General features: G+C 34.9%; 1 protein-coding gene across 1 annotated transcript in view; it reads left to right on the top strand.

Moving 5' to 3' along the window:
* Nucleotides 1-12966, top strand: part of LOC150089147 (uncharacterized) — a 35746-nt gene extending 22780 nt beyond the window's left edge. The window contains exons 3-4 of the mRNA XM_090390351.1: nucleotides 6358-6393; nucleotides 12798-12966. Coding sequence (XP_090246477.1) covers nucleotides 6358-6393; nucleotides 12798-12912 — 151 coding nt within the window. The 3' untranslated portion in view covers nucleotides 12913-12966. The remainder of the gene's footprint in view (nucleotides 1-6357; nucleotides 6394-12797) is intronic.
* The last annotated feature ends 7165 nt before the right edge of the window (nucleotides 12967-20131 follow it).

Genomic DNA, 20131 nt, shown 5'->3' with positions numbered 1-20131 from the left:
GTCACACAGATATAAGAAATGCAGAACTGGAATTTGGGGAGTACAATGTCTACAGAAAGGATAGACAGGATAGGAAGGGAGGAGGGGTTATGCTATTAGTTAAAAAACACATAAAATCCAAGGAAGTGAAGCCAGTCGACATCGCTGGACAGTGCAGTGTCGAGTCAGTTTGGTGTGACATAAGCATTGGGAGATCAAAATTGAGAGTAGGAGTGTGCTATAGGCCTAATGACTCTGATGAGTATAATAAGAAACTGTTCGGAGAAATAGAGTGGGCCAGTAAATCAGAGAGTCTTATAATGGGGGATTTTAATTTCCCAGATATTGACTGGAATTTGGGGGCTGGTCACTCACACAGTAGCAAGGCTTTTGTGGATTTATTGGATGATTGTTTTCTACATCAGCATGTTCGGGAGGCAACTAGAGGGAGTAATACTCTTGATTTGATTATCAGTAGTGATTCTTCATGCATTAAGAATCTGCAGATAAATGAACCACTTGGTGGCAGTGATCACAGTGTGCTGAAGTGGGAGTTACTCAAAGAGGTAACTACCATTAGGGGTAAAGGGAAGGGGTATTGCTTTCGTAAAGGCGACTACAATGGACTGAGACAGTATTTAAATTCTATACAGTGGGATCAACTGATGATATTGCCAACAGCAAATTCAAAATGGGAAGCATTCAAAGAACTTATCGTGGAAGCTACTAGGCTTTACATACCAACTAAGAAATATTGTTCAAGGTTTAGGCCTAAATGGTTGTCAGATGAACTAATGAGGCATATGGCAGAGAAGAAAAATGCATGGGATACATACAAATTAACACGTGACACGGACGCCTATGATAGATACAAGTTGATCTGTAACCAAGTTACAAAGGAGGTTAGGCAGGCGAAGGCAGATTACGAGAGATCCTTGGCAAGGGATGCGAAGAAAAACAGCAAAGAGTTCTTTACTTATGTAAACTCTAGAAGGAAGGGGATGAATCAGATTGGTCCACTTGAGATCGATGGGTCAACTGTTGATGACCCTGCTCGGGTAGCTAACAAACTAAATGAATATTTTGCATCGACATTCACACATGAGGAGTTATTCAGCGAGGGGAATGCCAGAGGTGTATTCAACTCTAGCAGTAAGCTAGAGAATCTTGTAATAACTGAGAGCAAAGTGGAGGAGAAATTGTTGAAGATAAACACAAGAAAGGCACCTGGGGTGGATGGGATCTATCCAGTTATATTAAAGGAGGCAGCAAAGGAGGTAAGCAAACCCTTAGCCATAATTATGAGAGCTTCCTTGGACTCAGGGGAGGTACCCATTGACTGGAGATGTGCAAATGTGACCCCAATTCACAAAGGGGGATCAAAGGCTGACACAAGTAATTATAGACCTGTGAGTTTAACTTCTGTTCCCGGAAAATTAATGGAGGCACTGGTGAAAGAAGCACTGCAGGATCATCTAGACAAGACTTCAGTTATAGCTAGGACACAGCATGGTTTTGTTAAGGGGAAGTCTTGCCTGACCAATTTGATTGGATACTATGATGCAGTCACAAAAGAACTGGATGCAGGGAATAACTTTGATATTATATACTTGGATCTTAGAAAGGCTTTTGATACTGTTGCACATGGAAGACTGCTGCACAAATTGGAGCAGTGTGGCATTGGAGGCAAGTTGCTGCTATGGATAAAGGGGTGGTTGAGGGGGAGAAGACAGAGAGTGGCAATCAATGGACACTGCTCATCGTGGACTAATGTTATTAGTGGAGTCCCTCAGGGTTCAGTATTGGGGCCTTTATTGTTTTCTGTATTTATAAATGATATTGATGATGGTATATCAGGCTTAATGTCCAAGTTTGCAGACGATACGAAGGTTGGCAGGGTTGTCAAGGACACTACTGACACTATGCTGCTGCAACAGGATTTGGAAAGGTTGAGCAGATGGGCTTCGAGGTGGCAAATGAAGTTTAACATTGACAAATGTAAAGTACTACATATGGGAAACAGCAACCCCAGAGCAACGTATCAACTCTGTGGTACTACACTGACAGTGGTAGAGAATGAAAGGGACCTGGGGGTGGTGGTGCAGGCAGATATGAAGTTCTCTGAGCAGTGCAGACGAGCTGCAAGAGTAGCTCATGGTGTATTGTCAATGATATATAGGAATTTTTCTAGCAGGGATAAGGAGGTGATTATTCCCTTGTATAAGGCAATGGTCAGGCCACACCTAGAGTACTGTATACAGGCCTGGAGGCCTCATTTCAGGAAGGATGTAGAGCTGCTGGAACGAGTACAGAGAAGGGCAACTAGATTGGTGAATGGGACAAAGGGGTTCTCTTACGAAGAAAGGCTTAAGTTTTGCAAATTACAGTGTCTGGAAACTAGGCACCAGCGGGGTGATCTGATAGAGGTGTACAAAGCCTTGAATGGTTTGAGCATGCTCAATGCTGATGGGATTCTTCCTCTAGCTCAGAAAAATCACCTGAGAGGGCATAAATTCAAATTGAGGAAAGACAGATGTAGGATAGATGTGCGGAAATTTGCCTTTAGCCAGCGGGTGGTTGGTGGGTGGAACAGACTTCCATCCCTTGTCGTGGAAGTTGATAGCCTAAATAAGTTTAAGGCTCAGCTGGACAGGTATTTCGAACGAACAGAGGGGTGAAGTGGAAGTGGTTATTTTTATTTATTTATGTTACTTTTTTTTTTTTTTTTTTTTTTTTGGCTGATGCTGCATAAGCTTGCTTTCTTGCATCAAATGCCTCTACTAATGCTAATGCTAATGCTAATGTGGTTCGTTCAGAAACGCAGTTTAGGATTTCCACTGTCAGCTCCCATTCTGAAGATGCAAGCAGAGAAATTTTTTCAAGAGTTAAAGCTTGATGGTGAATTCTCTGCCAGTGATGGATGGCTATGGCATTGGCAGAAATGTCATGGTATTGGGGAAATAACAATTAGCAGTGAATCAAAATCATCAGATGTTGATAGTGCAAAACAATTTATTAGTCACTTAAAATTTACATGTGAAGGTTTTTGTGATGAGCACTATACAATTGCGATGAGTCTGCACTGTTTTACAGAATGTTACCAACAAAATCTTTGGATTTAAAATCAGCTCCGAACAAAGCAGGATTGAAGTTAAGTAAGGATCATGTCACTTTACTGTTTTGCTTGAATAAAACAGGAATCCATAAGGTGCCTCCCGTAGTAATCAGAAAAAATAAGAATCTGCGATGTTTTAAATCCATCAACCGAAAATCTCCCTGTAAAATATGTCAGCAGCTCAAAAGCATGGGTGACTGCAAATTTATTTTTGATCTGGTTCCACAAAATGTTTGTACCATCAGTGCAACAGCATTTGAGAAAAATACACATTGAACCAAAAGCATTACTGTTTTTAGATAACTGTCCAGCACACCCACCTGCTGACAGTCTCATATCCAAAGATGGAAAGATTCGAGCCATGTATTTACCAAAAAATACCACAGCATTAATCCAACCCCTTGATCAAAGAATCATTTATAATTTTAAGGTAAATTACAGACGCAAGCTACTTTTATCTTTGCTGTCCTCCGATCATGATGTTCCTGAATTTCTAAAGGTGTTAATTTTAAAGGAAGTAGCATATAAAATTGGTCTTGCTTGGGAGAGTATTTCAGAAGATAAAGTTCAAAATTGTTGGAGAAAAAGTGGTTTTCTGAGAACAGCTGATGGAGAGAATCAAACTGGCCATTAAAGAGCAAAGCAAATTGCTATGCATTGTGATATACAAGCAGTTAGAGATACTCTCAAGGAACAGGAACTCACAGAGAATATGATCGATCATTGGGTTGATATTGACAAAGAAAAATTAGTATGTTACTTATTAACTGATGAAAACATTGTTGAAAGCATCACCAATGAGAAAAGAACAGATGGAAGTGATGGGGAAACGGAAGAACTAGAGGAGCAGCCTGTTAAAGTTTTCACAGATCAGGAAGCAGTACAAGGCTAAGAGACTGTGATTGGGTGGTTAGAGGCACAGCAGGAGGTTGAACAAGTAAAGATTTTGCAATTTGTGTCTTTACAAAATATGATCTTTCAAAAACGATTCTCCCGTAAAAAAGCAACAAAAAATTACAGACTTTTTAAAGAAGTGATCAAATAAATTCCTTGAATTTGTTATAATTATGTATCTACTGCTACATGTTTTTTGTGAAAATAAATAATTTTTGAAAAATTCATTTGTTCACACATTAGTATTAACCCTTCCCAAGTGGATTTTTTTGGTCTGCAGGTGGGATTAAAAAAAAAATTTATGCATGGAATCACGGAATAGAGCATGGTAAATATCGCAAATATGGTCGGATTTCACTCGCATATATATTTGGAGCGAGAATCAATGAATTGGAGAAAATTTGTGGGCATTGGTTATAATACGGTTGTCTTATAATGCGGGTCACAACCTGCCCCTAAAACCCTGCGGTATAACCGCGGGAGCAGAGTATTCATAAAATATCTGTTTTATTTACATTTGTTAGTACTTGTTGCACATAATTATCACTATCACTTTCATTATTGAAGATTGACTACTAAGGGCTGTTCTATTATCATGTAGGGACTAATAAATTTAGATTTTTAGTGGATCTCTAGAACCACCAGTAGGGCCGGTGCTAGCGTTTGTGGCACCTGGGGTCATAAACCTTGTAACAGCAACTAATATAGAAAAGTGTTGTCTGCACTCTGCAGAACCATTAAAAGAAAGCATTATCAAAATAGTTCATTAATAATTCCTAAATTTAGATAGTCAGTCAGTCCTCGTATAACATGTGTTTACACTACACAAATTCGATCATACACGATTTATAAATAGGGGAATGATATTGTATATAACACGAACCGAATTTGCCTTTGTGTTTACAAGAAATGGCAGTCAAATGCGGAATCACTCCAACTGAACACAACATGATAGGAATGAAGAGAAGATTCTGAAAATATTTGTTTTTTATATCAGTGAAGTGGAAACACATTTCACCATAATAACATAAAAACCCACACTATTCCAGCTATCGGTATTATCGCAAATGCAATTAGATCGAGTTTACTACCAGTTTATAACAGATTCCACTAGCAGAAATGCAACAGGAAATTGTTTTTATTGTTTTATGGTAGTAACGCCCAGAAATGTGCTTTAGTAAAATGTGAGCTAGTGAGGTGTTAATAACTCTGCCTTTACAGTGTTGTTTATTCACTTGCTACGCACGCAGCTTTGTTTATATGTATCAAGCGTGCCTCCTCATTTTGTAATTTTGCTTTATTCCCTAAAAATGAGTAAAATACTTAAGGTGTGAAGAGGAAGCATCCTGGTGAAGATATCGATAAACAGAGGCGGACTGGGTCAAAAAATTCTTACCCAGGAAAATTTGTAGTGGCCTCATACTAGTGTTTGTGGCCAAAATCACACTGGCCTCTGGCCCACCGGGGTTTTCCCGGTAAGGCTTATGGCTAGTCCGCCTCTGTCGATGGAGAAAAAATATGAAATTGTGAAATGAAAGACCATGTAATATTGCACATGCTACAGGCCTAAATGAGGCAACGCTGAGAATTAGAAAGAATGCAGAGAAAATAAAAACAACTTTCATAGTAGGAACAATTCAAAGTGTAATTAAAATCCATTATATCAAGACACAAAGAATTGGAAGAGATGGAACGGCTGTCATCTGTTTGGATAGAAAATCAAACAAAGCACAAGTTTGCTTATAATCGAAGTAAAAGCATTAGCAATATTTTATTACGTAATAGTTGTAATAAAATACGTAAGTATTTTATTATGATATTTATTGTGTTTGGTAATGTTTTGGTTACAAATGTGTGTTCAATCTTGGGTGGTCGGCACCTAACCCTATTTTTCCTATAGGGACTGTTTATATTGCATGAGGGTTTCTAGGAACACAACTATCGTGCTATACGAGGATTGACTGTATTTTCAAAATTGAGTTATGAAACGTTAACAAGAGGGGTGAGTAAAACACACTATTTATAGTAGATAATTATAATAAATTAAAGATGTTATATACATAGGTATATAAATTTATTAAATTAATAAAGACATTATTATTATAAAAGATGCAAATTTAAAAATAAATGATAAATACAAAGATGCTTAACAAATATATTTTCAAATCAGGAAAATATAAAGGTTACAAATAAACAAATTTTACATAAACTCAATCTTTCTGGCTTTTACATCTGCAGATTTGTTTAAAAGTTCAGAATAATCGATGCTTTTTGATATCTCTTTTTTTCTATAGAAATTATCGCTAGCGCTATTAAACAATCTTGTGTCATTATTGTTCTCTTGTAGTTCAATTATTGTTAATTTTCAGAAACTGCATTCTCTCGAAGCCACAGGTACAGATAAAGTAAGTAAAATTTTTAATGCAATTATTACATTTTGAAACAAAGACAGCAATTTGTTATTATGCAAATATTTGAGAACGTCTAAAGGGTAATGAATATCAATGGGAAGAGATAGATCTAGTAATTTTTTGAAAAGCTCTGTCCCATTAATATCTTTATGTTCACCATCTGTAAGAGATAGTTGTAAATCTATGCAGTGTTTGCTTAAATCATCTTTTGACATTTTTCTTAGTGCTTTAAAATTATACAAAAAGTGAAACTTGCTACAATGATCTTCCAATAACTTGAATCGTTCTTTGATAGAAGATACTGCTTTATCTATAATAGTGAAGTAAAATACAATCTTTAAATTTGCTAGAAATTTGTATCAGTTCTTCAAACCCTGCATCAGAACGTTTTTCTACTAAAAAATCTTTAGCTTCTTTAAGGAGTCTTAAACATTCTATAAGATTTAAACATGGGTTCTGCAAAATCTTGCAAACCACATTTTAAATTTTTTTAGGATAGCATATCACAACTGAACATATAAATTTGAAAGTTATTATTTTTCTTGCTAGTGAATGCTAAATTACAAGACAGCATCTTTTTCATTATTTTCTGACAACTCCAACATTGATCTAAATGATATCACAGTGGTTCAAGACCATCTATGTGACTTGACCAATGTGTTTCAGACAGAGATTTTAAAGTTATTGATGTAACATGTTTTAGTAATGTAGCCCACCTAGAATTAGAACCAGAAACATATACATAAAGCTCTTGGATGGTATTAAATAAAGCTATCCTTCTATTGAGGCTGATACAGAATCATTAATCACTAAATTTAATGAATGATTTGCACAAGGAATGAAAAATGCATATGGATTTAAATTTAATATTTACCTTTCATGTTTGCCATGTTATCATATCCTTGCCTACGTAGCTCACCCAAAGGTGAACAAAACGAACTCCTGCTCAGTTTTCTTTTCACATTTCCACCCATCATTTCAGGGTAGGTACTTTTTGAAAAGTTTCAACCAGCTAACAAAAACACGGATGTAAAATGCATTTTGACAAAATTACACAAAAATAATATTGAAATTAATTAAACTGCAGTATTTAATGTATGACAATTTCAAATTTATAAAATAAATCCACTGAAAAATTCAGTACAATGAAAAAAAAAAAGTTAATAAATTTAAATGAAGGTTCTTCAGTAAAAAAACTAAAATATAATATAATTTAGCACTTAATTTTTACAAAAATATGTAAATACTATATGTTAGTAGAGTGCAGAAAACTAAAATGTCCTTTGGAACATGTTCAAAATTATTTAAGATTTTTCACTATTATGACATAGAAAAGTAAAAACCTTACCTTTAAATCAAAGAAGCCGATTAATCACACCTTGCGTGTTAATAAAAATATATCTTCTTCTTTTCAGTTCACAGATGCACTTAATTGAGATGAAAGGAATAAATAATTTTCTTTCTTAAGATTATTACTATAATTAATAGCACTCATGTACCACATGAAATTAATAGTTTATTAGTTTATTAAGCTAATCTCCTAAACCACTATACATTTAAGGTGACATTTCATGCATCTTACTGATACCATCATCAGACCATGCTGTTGGGGGGGAAGAAATATATAAAGGGCTACAAATTTGAATATATTACAATTACGTATAAATTAATTGTGAATTAATTAAATTTAAGTTAATTGTGAAGGCTAAAATATTAAGTTTGAATTATTGTTACAACAGAAAACGGATATTAAATTAAGTGAAACCAAATACATAAAGATTACATTCTTACCTGCTGACAAGCTCCTTGTGCCAGTGTTCCCAGAAACTTGATGTGCATTCAAGCAAGGGATGCTGCCAGAAGTTAATTTATAGGCGAGGGATTAAGACCATTAGCCAATGGAAGGGTGCCATTTCTACTCTGGATCCGGTGGTTCTTGTATATTGGAAGCTTGGGGTGACCTTTGCTCTCATACTTCAAACATTGGCGTTGGAGTGCAGGCTGGTTCGGCGGGTTTGGAGGGGTTTGCATGTGGGCTGCTGCTCTTCCAGATATCTGGACTATTTTCTGCCCCCCCCCTAGTGGTTTAGGCGATTAGCTTAATAAACTAAATTATTAATTTCGCGTGATATGTGAGTGGTATTAATTATAGTAATAATCTTAATTGAAAAAACCACGTAACATGATTGTATGACTGTGAACTATGATTGCAAATAATAAAACTAATGAACCATCAACTAAATGTCATATTTAAGAAATGGGAGTCTTTTTTTCATAAACCATAAACATATCTTGTGGTTCTGAAACATTACTGTGGAGTGGCGTATAAACAGTTGACAATAGTGGATCGATCAAGTTGCAGTTTTACGTGACAATGTCATAAGTATATTAAAATTGTGAATCTGATGTCAAAGATTCAGAAAATGTTGCTTTTGATGAAATAGAGCTAACCTAGTGATCAGAAATTCCAGTATGTTCAGGCAAGTCCTAATGGAGAAATTAAACAGCCTGTGAAGAAAGAGGCCAATAACCTTCAAAATGAAATCGCATAGGGATAAATTTGAGCATAAAATATATAACTTTGATAACATCAATTCAGGAATTAAGGAAACAGTGTTTCCTTATTCTGTAGTAATCCAAAAGAAGTTGACATTTTTTTGGTATGTGCATTATATAAAATGTGTACAGAAGTTGCAAAATTAGTAGTTGAGACAAATATGTATGCCATTAGCTTAATTGAAAATGCAACTGAAATTTCACACTCATTATGACTTGGAAAGATGCTTTTGTTTTATAAATGTATTATTTTATTGCTGTTCTCATGGTGTGTAATAAGATACTGTCTCCAAAAGAATACTAATCAAAGAATTGGCTTTTGAAATCCCTAGCTTTCTCTGAGATTATCACACGAGATATAAAATAATTCTGGAAAATGTTTTTAAAAAAATCTCTCTTAGAGGCTTTGCTGGTAGTATCTAATGCTGCTGTTCTCAAAGTGGGGATAACGTAATTTTAGTGATCCATGGGAAAAAAAAAAAAAAAAAAGTGGCAAAGTTGTGAGGTTGAATGCAGTTATGCACAGCATAGCAGCATGCAATTCAGTGAATATTTGCCTGGTTACATATAGAAACCATGCCTTGAAGCAAATTGATTTTTAAAGCATGAACAGCTTTATGACAATTTCAAGTTTTTCTCTTTAAGGAAGAAAAACTTGACAAATTGTGCAGTGATTTGATGAAAGTGTTTCCCAAATGTGTTATAGTGATTCATTTTAGTAATAGTAATGCTGGCAAATGATGCAAGGAAACAAGCTTATACTATCCATCTCATCTAAGTATGTTTAATTCTTTCTTAAATTTCTTCAAATTACCCACTTCACAACACCAGATCGTAATTTGTTCCAACAATCAAGTACTCTCTGGCTGAAAGAAAATTTTCGTACATCTATCCTATAGCTATCCCATTTCAATTTATGTCCCCTCGTGTGCATTGTCTCAGAAAGGGTTAGAATACCATAAAGTTTGCTCAATCCATTTAAAGCCTTAAACATTGCAATCAGGTCTCCTTGCAAGTGCCTATTTTCTAATTGTTGTAATTTGCAGAACTAAAGTTTTCTGCAATAAGAGTCTTTGTCCCCTTCTTTGTCTTCTTGACTAATATGGTTGCTCTTCTCTGCACCCATTTGAAGAGATCCACATCTTTCTTAAAACGGGGCTTCAAGACCTGTATGCAATACTCAAGATATGGCCTAACTATTGCTTTATCCAGTAGCATAATCACCTCTTTTCCCTGCTAGCTAAGTTCCTAACCTCATATCAGACTACTCATAGAGACCCTAGATCTCTCTCTAATTCTTGACCACCTTGACCTAAAGTTTACTCAATCTAAATTATTGAGTAAACTTTAATTGAGTAAATACCTAAAGTTTACCTAATTGGTATGTATTTTGGGATTACTGCTACTCATACCATATGCAGTACCTTGCATTTACCAATGTTAAATCTTAATTGGCACTTCTTGGCCATCTGCCTAATCTATCTAGGTCTTGATTCCTTCATTAACCACCCTGTCAACCTTTATATCATCTGCAGAAACTTGTCTTGTTAACATTTGGATCTACCTGTCAGTTTGAAAGTTGTTTCTCTGCATTGGTGTGCATGCACGAAAACAAAGTTTCACAAGCTGGTAGTGCAAGACAGTATTCTGGTGCTCTGGTAAAGATGGTGCCATGCTTAGAGTACATCATGTGCTAGTTTATCTGAATTACATTATTCTTATTAAATTTAAGAATGTACAGTTGTGTAGCATTTATATTTCCTTGGTGGCATTAAATTGAATTAAACAAAAGAGCTAATTTATCTTCCTTAAAATCTTGCAGGTGTCCTTGCAAATGGACACATTAAAATGGGAGTCATTAAGTCTCTAACTCCTAAAAGGAGTAATGGCAGGATTTGTCCATTAAAATTTTGGTAACTGCAGACTTAATAAACTTGTAATCAATAAAGAACATAATAATGGATAAGGAGTAACAGTTGTCATAAAAGATAAATTGAAATTTAAATGAATTAAAAATTCCCAGGATTTTATTTTTTTTTCCATAACGACAAACCTATACTCTTCACAGTCAAAAAAGCAAGTTATTATTATTATTATTATTAGCCATATGGTGCAAGGAACCTGAGGCTTACGTTGCACCAGCCAAAAAAAATTTCTGAGTTACCTTGAGAGAGAGAGAGAGAGAGAGAGAGAGAGAGAGAGAGAGAGAGAGAGAGAGGTAGAAGGGAAACACCAAGAAAGAGAAGAATGATGATATCCAGCTTAGGACTCTGGGTGTGCCAAGCCCATACTCACCAGATGTGAGCCCCTGGGGTATACAGGGTTATGAAGTCCTTTCCCACTTAAAAACTAACTCAAGAACTATAGATTGTATTAAAAAACTTTCTTGCATTGTAATCAGTGTATACGGGAGGTTTTTTTTTTTTTTTTTTTAATTTCTGAAAAAAGGAATGACTGGGATCCGAGAATTTGAGTGGTTGCTTGTCGTGTTCTTCTTCTTCAAGATAAAATAGCTTAAAGCTGCTGCCCTAACTTAAGTAACCAAGTCCACTCAAGTTCAATTTAAAACATTGCCTTTTAATTAAATTTATTAAAAGAGGGGCAATAGTGTTATTACAGCAATCAGAGTGTATCAAAGAGAGACGTCTCTAGGCTTCCTTGTTTGAGAAGAACTATATTAAATATTGTAAGGCATTTCAAAGAGAACTATCTTACTTCTAAGTCTAGAAGTGGTTGCCATCAGCATTACAAAAAGTTGTTCAAAGAATTGGAGTGAAACAATATCATCTTTCAGATTTGAAGGATGCAATCTGTTCAAGGGAAATTTAAATTAGACAATGCTCCATCTTAATTGCTTATTAGAAAATAATGGTGGGCATGTAGAGTTGATTATCAATAAAGACTGGAAAAATTTACTTGTGTGTTATTTTTCTAAATGAATCACTTTGCGACTCCTTTTGGTCAAATTTTGAACAAATTTTTATTGTTTAAAGAAACTTGAACATATACTGATTACAATGCAAAAAAAAAAATTTGTATGTAGTCTGTTTTCAAGTTAATCTTTAAAAGTGGGAAATAACTTTATATATATAGCTTAAAGCTTTTCAATTGTTTAAAAATTGTATTAGTCATTAACTCTTCTAATACAATTTAAAAATTGTATTAGTCATTAACTCTTCCTGAAAAGTGGAAGGAGCTTATTTACCTTGCTGCAAGCTTACAAAATGTTTATTATTCCTCAGTGACTGATTTGAAATAACGGAGAATATAGCACAAATGAGATTCTGTATAATCTCCCCCATACCCAACAGAACTTTTATGTAAGCACAAGGTGTAGAGGTTAGGGCAATAGTATCAGTTTTATACATGGCTATAAGCAAATATGAAATGAATTAATCTCATGTTGGTGGAAGCACTTCAAAAGTTGCCTCACTTGGACTTCAAATGAAAAGCACTGCTGCAAATGGAGAAGTATGTGGTTTTTAATTTGAAATGCATCCCAAGATACCTTGTGGGGATAATGGCTTGTATTTCAAATAAATAGTAACATACTTTTTCCTTTGGAGCAGTGTGCTTTTATTTAATATTGGGCCAACTCATCATAAAATGCCTACACAATGTTAGATCAATTATTTTGAGCAAACTTAGTGTGCTCATAGCTAAGTACAAAATTAGCTTTTACCTTAGATTTACTTCTGCAAGCAAAGTTTGAATATGATTTTTATCACACTCATATACATGGATATAAATTTCTATTGTTATAGTAAAAATTACTAGTGTGTTGCATGTTCAAGAACTAGAATGATAGAAGTTTTGATAATGCTTATTAATATTGTTTCAAGGTATACTTTTTCAAGTCCTTCAGGCAAGTTCAGGAAAGACGTAGAAGATTTGTCTTCTGGAATGAGAGATTTTAGTTCAATGGCAAAGAAACTGGGATGCAAAGTATTGGAGTAGAAAACCTGTGCTGCTTTTGTAATCAGCATCAGTTTAACATTTATTTTACCGTGTGTGTGTGTGTGTGTGTGTGTGTGTGTGTGTGTGTGTGTGTGTGTGTGTGTGTGTGTGTGTGTGTCTTTTTTATAATAGGTATAACAGTATCACTGTGAATATTTAAGGTCACACGTTTAGTGGGGGGAGGGGAAGTGCAGCTAAGTACATTTTTCCTTTTTAATAACACTAGTAGCAGCTACGTCATAGATAATTTTTAAGTCAGCTATTTTTTTATCATTAAAAATTTTTAATGAACCATATTTTGTATATTATTAAAATATTTCACAAGAGAAATATAAATTCATTATGCTAACAATAAATAGTTCATTCTGATTTCTGGTTTATAGATGTTAAAATGTACATGTCAGCTGTACTCAAAAACTTTGAGATTTGTTTTGTGGAATTTATATGTTCAGCATGAAAATGACTTCATTTTGCTCTCATTGTGTATATTTTATGAAATATAAAGCATATTATCATCCATGTTATTACTTTTTTAATATCTCACTTTGATATACAGTACCTTTTCCAACATTTATCATTATATCAGATACCAGCAGTACTTTTGTCGTGAATAAAAAGAACAGTAGCATAGGTGACATGGCTTTACTATACAAATTATAATGTATTTTTGAAAATCATATCTCTCTTGCTTGGTTGGTTAATAATAATCTCAGTAAAGGATGTATGTCATGTCAGAGAGAAAGTCCCTAGAAATGTCCCCCATTCCAATCTACATAGCCTTGTACATGTATCTCTTTCTCATGCTACACCTGGGGAAGCTGTCCTGCTTCCCAGCTAGAATATACCACTGTGTGACATTTAACTAAATAATTGCATTAATGAAATATCTGAAAAGTCCACCTATGCTATGTATACAAATGTTAAAAAGCCATGAACTCACACACACATATAAACAAGATATATATATATATTTATTTATTAAAATAATAAGAGGAGTTTACCTCAATATGGTACATAGAACACTTCCGTATGATACTCTCCAGAAATTAAAACGAAAAAATCGAAGACTTACATTAGAGTAAAAAATAAATAATTAAAAACCAGTTTAACACAATTCAAATCAATTTAACACAATTAAAAATTAAAAAGAATCTAATGAAATTATTCAAAACAATTTTCCTTCCTTATGAATTTTTTACTCTAATGTAAGTCTTCGATTTTAATTTCTGGAGAGTATCATACGGAAGTGTTCTACGTACTATATTGAGGTAAACTCCTCTTATTATTTTACAAATATTAATATCAACATAGAACGTATTGAGTATTACAGCTCTGATTCATACATACTATCTAATATATATATATAATTTTTTGGGGTGGAGTCCCCCCCCCCAAAAAAAAATTATATCATGACCCCTAAACAGAAAAGTTGCAAAAGTGGCCATGCTACCCTTGACAGGTATTCTCATACAATTATGCTGTGAAAATCATAAAATGTCACTTAAAAAAAAAATGGTCCAGTAAAATAGTGTCTATATTTATGAAGGTAGAGAAAGTTGATTATTTCCTTGAACCAAAAATTTTTGGTTCAAGGAAATAATCGTGTAGGTTACTTTTGCACTATACCTGTCAGGTGCAGCAGCAGCAGCAGCATGACCACTGCTTTGTTCTGCTATGTGATTAAAAAAAAAAAAAAAAAAAAGGGAACTGAAAAAGAGGTTTCGTATTATGTTCTGGTATTATGAAATTATTCATTCTATCAGTTAAATCTACCTTAGGCAGATTAGAGTCCAGTCACGATATTATGACCACCCCCCAAGGCAGACATCACACATGTCTAGCGAATCAAACAGCGCATGTGTCAAGTTCACACACCGTAAGCATATAAGGCTTGAATTTTGGCATCCGTAAACACAGTAACAGCCTCTGTCATGGGTAAAGCATGCAACCTAACAGACCTGGAAAAAGGCATGATCATTGGCTATCAAGCCAGGGGTGCTAGCATTTCCGAAACAGCTGACTTTGTGAAATGCTCACGTGCTGTAGTGGTGAAAGTGTGTCAAGTCTGGACAAATTGGATAGTTTTGATGACCCGATGCACCATTGATCCCAGAGGTGAAAGTCAGCTGAAACGGTTGGTCAGGACCGATTGGCATGCTACTGTTGCTCAACTGGCCGTCCAAATGAGTCATGGGGCTACCAGAAAGGTCTCCAACACAACAGTGCGGCCAATTCTGTTGTACATTGGGCTCCAGAGCAGACGCTTGTAGACAGCACCCATGCTGATGGCCGTTCATTGCAAACAACTGTGTCAGTTTTCACAGTAATACTGACACTGGACCCTGGCCAAGTGGCAACAGGTGGCCTTCTCCAATGAGTTACTGTTTCTGCTCCTCCGGGTGGATGGACGGTGGCATATTAGGCATGAAACCTTTGAGAACAGACACAACTGTTGACAGAAGGCAGGCTGGTGGGAGTGGAATTATGGTCTGGGGAATGTTTTCATGGCATGGTTGGGTCCGCTGATACCTCTGGAGGCCACCCTGAACGCAAATGGTTACCTATCAATTGTTGCCGATCAGGTACATCCATACATGTTGACCGGGTTCCTTGGGGGCGATGGCATCTATCAGCAAGATAATGCGCCATGCTGTGTCATCAGAATTGTCTGTGAGTGGTTTGAGGAGCACGATGAAAACTTCAAGCTACTCCCTTGCCACCAAATTCCCCGGATCTTAACCCAGTTGAAAATCTATGGGACCACCTCGATTGACACATCAGACGGATGGATCCTCTACCGAGGACCTTACAGAAACTCCGGGGTGTACTGCTGCATGGTCACAGATACCCGTAGCAACCTTTCGTGGACTTATTGAGTCCCTCCCAAGGTGGCTAGCTGCCGTGCATGTGAGAAAGGTGCATATCCTGGATACTAGGGTAAGGTGGTCATAATAATGTGACTGGACCCTGTATATCTACTGAAACAGGAATCCTAACTATATAATTCAGAACACAAGAAAGTTTTGTTGTTTTTTTCACTCAGAGCGAACTTTAGTTTAAATATTTATACAAAATTTATATATTTATAAATTTTTTATGAATTTATAAAAAAAATTATAAAACTTTACTCAGTATTACACTCATCATTGCCTTCATTTATTCATGAGCTGGATGTAGGAAATAATTTTGACATTATTTGGATTTTAGTAAGCAATTTGACTCAGTTCATCAGGTGTTACTATATAAGCTGGAACATGTTGGAATCACAGTTAAGATTATAAGATGGATCACTGCAGGACAGGAGGCAGTGGGTTGCAATTAATGGTTACTCTTGAGATTGTGCTAATGTTAGAAATCTTCACGAGGTTTCCCAAGGATCAGTTCTGGGACATTGTTATTTCTGATTTTCTTAAATGACATTGATGAAGGAGTAGAGGACATGCTACACTTGACAGGTATTCTCATGCAATTATGCTGTGAAACCATAAAATTTCACTTCAAAAAATGGTCCAGTAAAATAGTATCTGTATTTATGAAAGTAGAGAAAGTTTCGATTATTTCCTTGAACCAAAAATTTTTGTTCAGAATTTTTGAACAAAATTTGCAGATAATGTGAAGATTGGGAGAGTGGTTAATGATCAGCACCAAACAACACTCCTTCCAGATGATGTGTATAGACTTCAAAGATGGTCGAAATTCTTTTCACTTTTGTACTGCTGAGGGTAAGTGTTTGCCTTGTCTTTTCTTTTTATGATATTATTTTTATTTTAATATTGGAGTATCCAGGTGGCAATATGGCATTTTGCTTAAAATAACCCTAATTGTAGCTTTAACTTGTTCTATAATAATCAGTCAATCCCCCACCCCTAAAACATCTCTTTATAAATATTTTATACACATCTTTTTTTATATGTTTTTGTGTGCAATTAAGTAGAGTAAAGGATATGGTGGCTTGTAAATTTTACTGAAGGAAAATGCAGATTAGTTAACAAAATTGCAAAAAAAATAAATAATAAGCATAGAACTCTGGAAAACAAACTAAAGGACACCTGAAGCACTCTAGTGACTTTTTGACATTTTCGTGCTAAACAGTACAGCTTCTTATGAAGTGGTAACTACCATTATGAAGGAGCCTCCGTGGGCAGGAACAGCAATGCGTAGCACACTCTTCTTTATTAGACCGGGGTTCGAGCCCGTGACCACCAAATATGGATGATGCGGAAAGGTCAGGGAATGATCACCACATATCCCCCCGAGCAATATGGCCTTAGTTGCTAATGCTCCTAAAAATCAAATAACAACAACCATTATGAAAAGTATGTGATGGTAAAAATTTCAGCAGCAGAGCAGGAGCTAGTGCCGGATTAAGGCACTAGCTAGCAGGACTCTTGTCAAAGGGGCCATTGTTTAAAGGGTGCCAAATTTTACAAATCATGAAAAAAAAATTATATATATATATATATATATACACACACATATCCTTAGTAAAGGGGGTGCCAAAAAATCTTTCTGCCCGGGGTGTGAAAATACTTTGGTCCAGCACTGGTAGGAGCCTTAGATAGGGTTAAATAGCACTTGAGTGAAGTTAGACCTTGCTGTGTTAGTGGTGCACAATTTGTGTAGCCTAAAATATGAGTGATGTTTCTCTCTCTCTCTCTTTTTTTTTTTTTTTTTTTTTTTTTTCACCCTGTGGTTGATAATTTTATACCATTAATGGCAGGAATAGAAAAAAAAAAAACTGGATTAAAAAATTATTCACTGCCACGTTATAATTTTCTAAAAATGTATTACAAAAAAATGACCAGTTAGGCTGAAAAACAAAAAAACAAAAAATTGTTTCTGTAACAAGAACCAATAGAACAAGAATGCAGCTGTTCAGTGATGTTTGATTCACAGCGGAATTGTGTACTTAAAAAGGGTGGAAATGGACAGAAAGAAAACATTAAAATCAAGCAATATAAATTACTTTAATCTGACTATTCACTATTTCTTCAAGAAAGTCATCAATAAAAATATGAAACTATGTGTTTCTGGAAATCCGTGCAAACTTTTAAAACAAATAAAAGAAAATATTGAAATCAAGAATTAGAAAAGGGTTAATGCTCTACTGCAAAACAATCACATTAGTAGGAGTACAGACACAGAACCTTCTTTCAAGTAACAACACCAACAACCATAAGAACAGTTAGAAACAATAACTAGACACACAGCATGTCAGAGTTCAAATCTGGATGTTATGTAATCACTTCCACTGTACATGTGGAAGTCATGATAATTCAAAAAAGCAATAACTGAAGTGGGTGATAACAATAAATGTCATTTTTCTTATGTTCAATTGGAACTTCATGAAAGTGATAACACTAAACAAATGATAACATTATTCATGATTACAGTAAGCAGCATAAACTGTATTCAAAGGTTTGAGTGGACAAAAGATTTCAATAAAAGTCCTATTTGACAGGTAGAGAAGTGAGCATTAAGTGAAGCATTTTTGAATTTTTTATTTTAAACTTTACATTTATAGTACTAATGAGGGAAAAAAATTCATACATGGCCATTTTATAAATTAATAATTAATTTAATAATGATGCATGCATTATTATTAAACAAGATAAAAAAGAAAAAATATTACTATATGTTATAAGCTTTTAAAATTGGGATGTTTTATAAAATCCTAGCAACCACTTAATGTGTAAACTCTAGTGCCTAATAAACATTTAAATAAAATATGATATACTTTAAGGCAAAGCAAATATGCCAGATGTACAGATAAAGGAAAGTAGAAAATTTGGGACAAAAAATTTAAAGTATTGAAAGTGAAATGCAAGCAAACAATGGGTAAATAAAAGAAAAATTAAATAATTTATTGGTGATAAACAATTTTTCTTTATTTTCATTGTATTATGTAATTTTTCCTTCAGGTTTATTCCATGTTTATTTATTACCTTCGAGTTCCGTTTAATTTTATCGAACTGTGTGATACCCAATTTTCTTTGCTTCTGGACACCTTTCATGTTTACTTCACTTTAAACTAAATCATCATATTTAATGTGTCTGACTCTTCTCTAGTTTTATGTTATTTATACTTCTTTTCTTTTTAATAGCTCTGAATTTTCATTGCATTAATAAAATCCTTTACATTTTATATATTTTACCATTTATTTTTTGTAATCAACTACAATTTAATCAGTGGAAATGTTCATATTTATTTCCTCATGTTTCTTTTATTCAATGAGAAAGATGTTTTTGCCATTCTGTTTAATCTCAAAAACTTAATCCATGTTGGTTAAGTTGTCAAGTTATCATAATTTTCACAACTGCAGATTGCACATTGCATTGTCAACCAGCAGGTTTCCTTAAAGAACTCAATTATTCCTCTGTGTCCTCAGGGAGTGGAAGGAAAATAAATTGTATCTTGACTAATTGAATTGTTTGAACAGTTTACTTTGATCTAAGGAATCAACTCTACAAAGAACTATTTACTAGAAGCATCTGTTTCATTCTTACCTTAACATGTTTGCTGTGGCGATGCATATACAATGGTACCCCAAGTGATGTGCTGTAGCACATATATGCCTTTCAGCACAGCAACCGATGTGCCATAATGCATAGGTGTTCGTTGTGAAACAGTAAATTTATGAATGGTGTAAAAGTAATGCCACATGAAATGAACTGCTAAATCCTATCAGAACACTGAACTCTGGGCTATTAGCATCAGTGATTCACATTTTTTTTTTGTGGCTTGGTGCACATTTTTTGTTTTTGCTCATTAGCATTAGTAGAGGCATATGATGCAAGAAAGCAAGCTTATACAGCATCAAAAAAAAAAAAAAAAAAAAACCCTTCCCATCCATTTGTTCCAAATGTTTGTCTAGTTCTGCCTTGAATTTATTTAAGCTATCAACTTCCACGACAGATGGAAGCTTGTTCCAGCAATCATCTACCCGCTGGCTAAAGGAAAATTTCTGCACATGTATTCGACAACTGCCTTTCCTCAATTTCAGTTAATGCTACCCTCAGGTTTGTAATCTGAGCAAGAGGAAAAATCCTATCAGCATTGAACCTACTCAATCTATCCAAGGCTTTATACACCTCAATCAGATCACCTTGCAGGTGCCTAGTCTCCAGACTCTGCAAGTTTCAGAACTTAAACCTTTCTTCATAAGAGCACCACTTTGTTCCCCTCACCAATCTTGTTGCTCTTCTCTGTACTCATTCT

The sequence above is a fragment of the Mastigoproctus giganteus genome, chromosome 2 (genome assembly GCF_048544385.1).
Source record: "Mastigoproctus giganteus isolate SK-2022 chromosome 2, ASM4854438v1, whole genome shotgun sequence".
Lineage (NCBI taxonomy): Eukaryota > Metazoa > Arthropoda > Arachnida > Uropygi > Thelyphonidae > Mastigoproctus > Mastigoproctus giganteus.
Note: the sequence above shows the minus strand (reverse complement) of the source record. Positions and strands in the feature narration are given on the sequence as shown.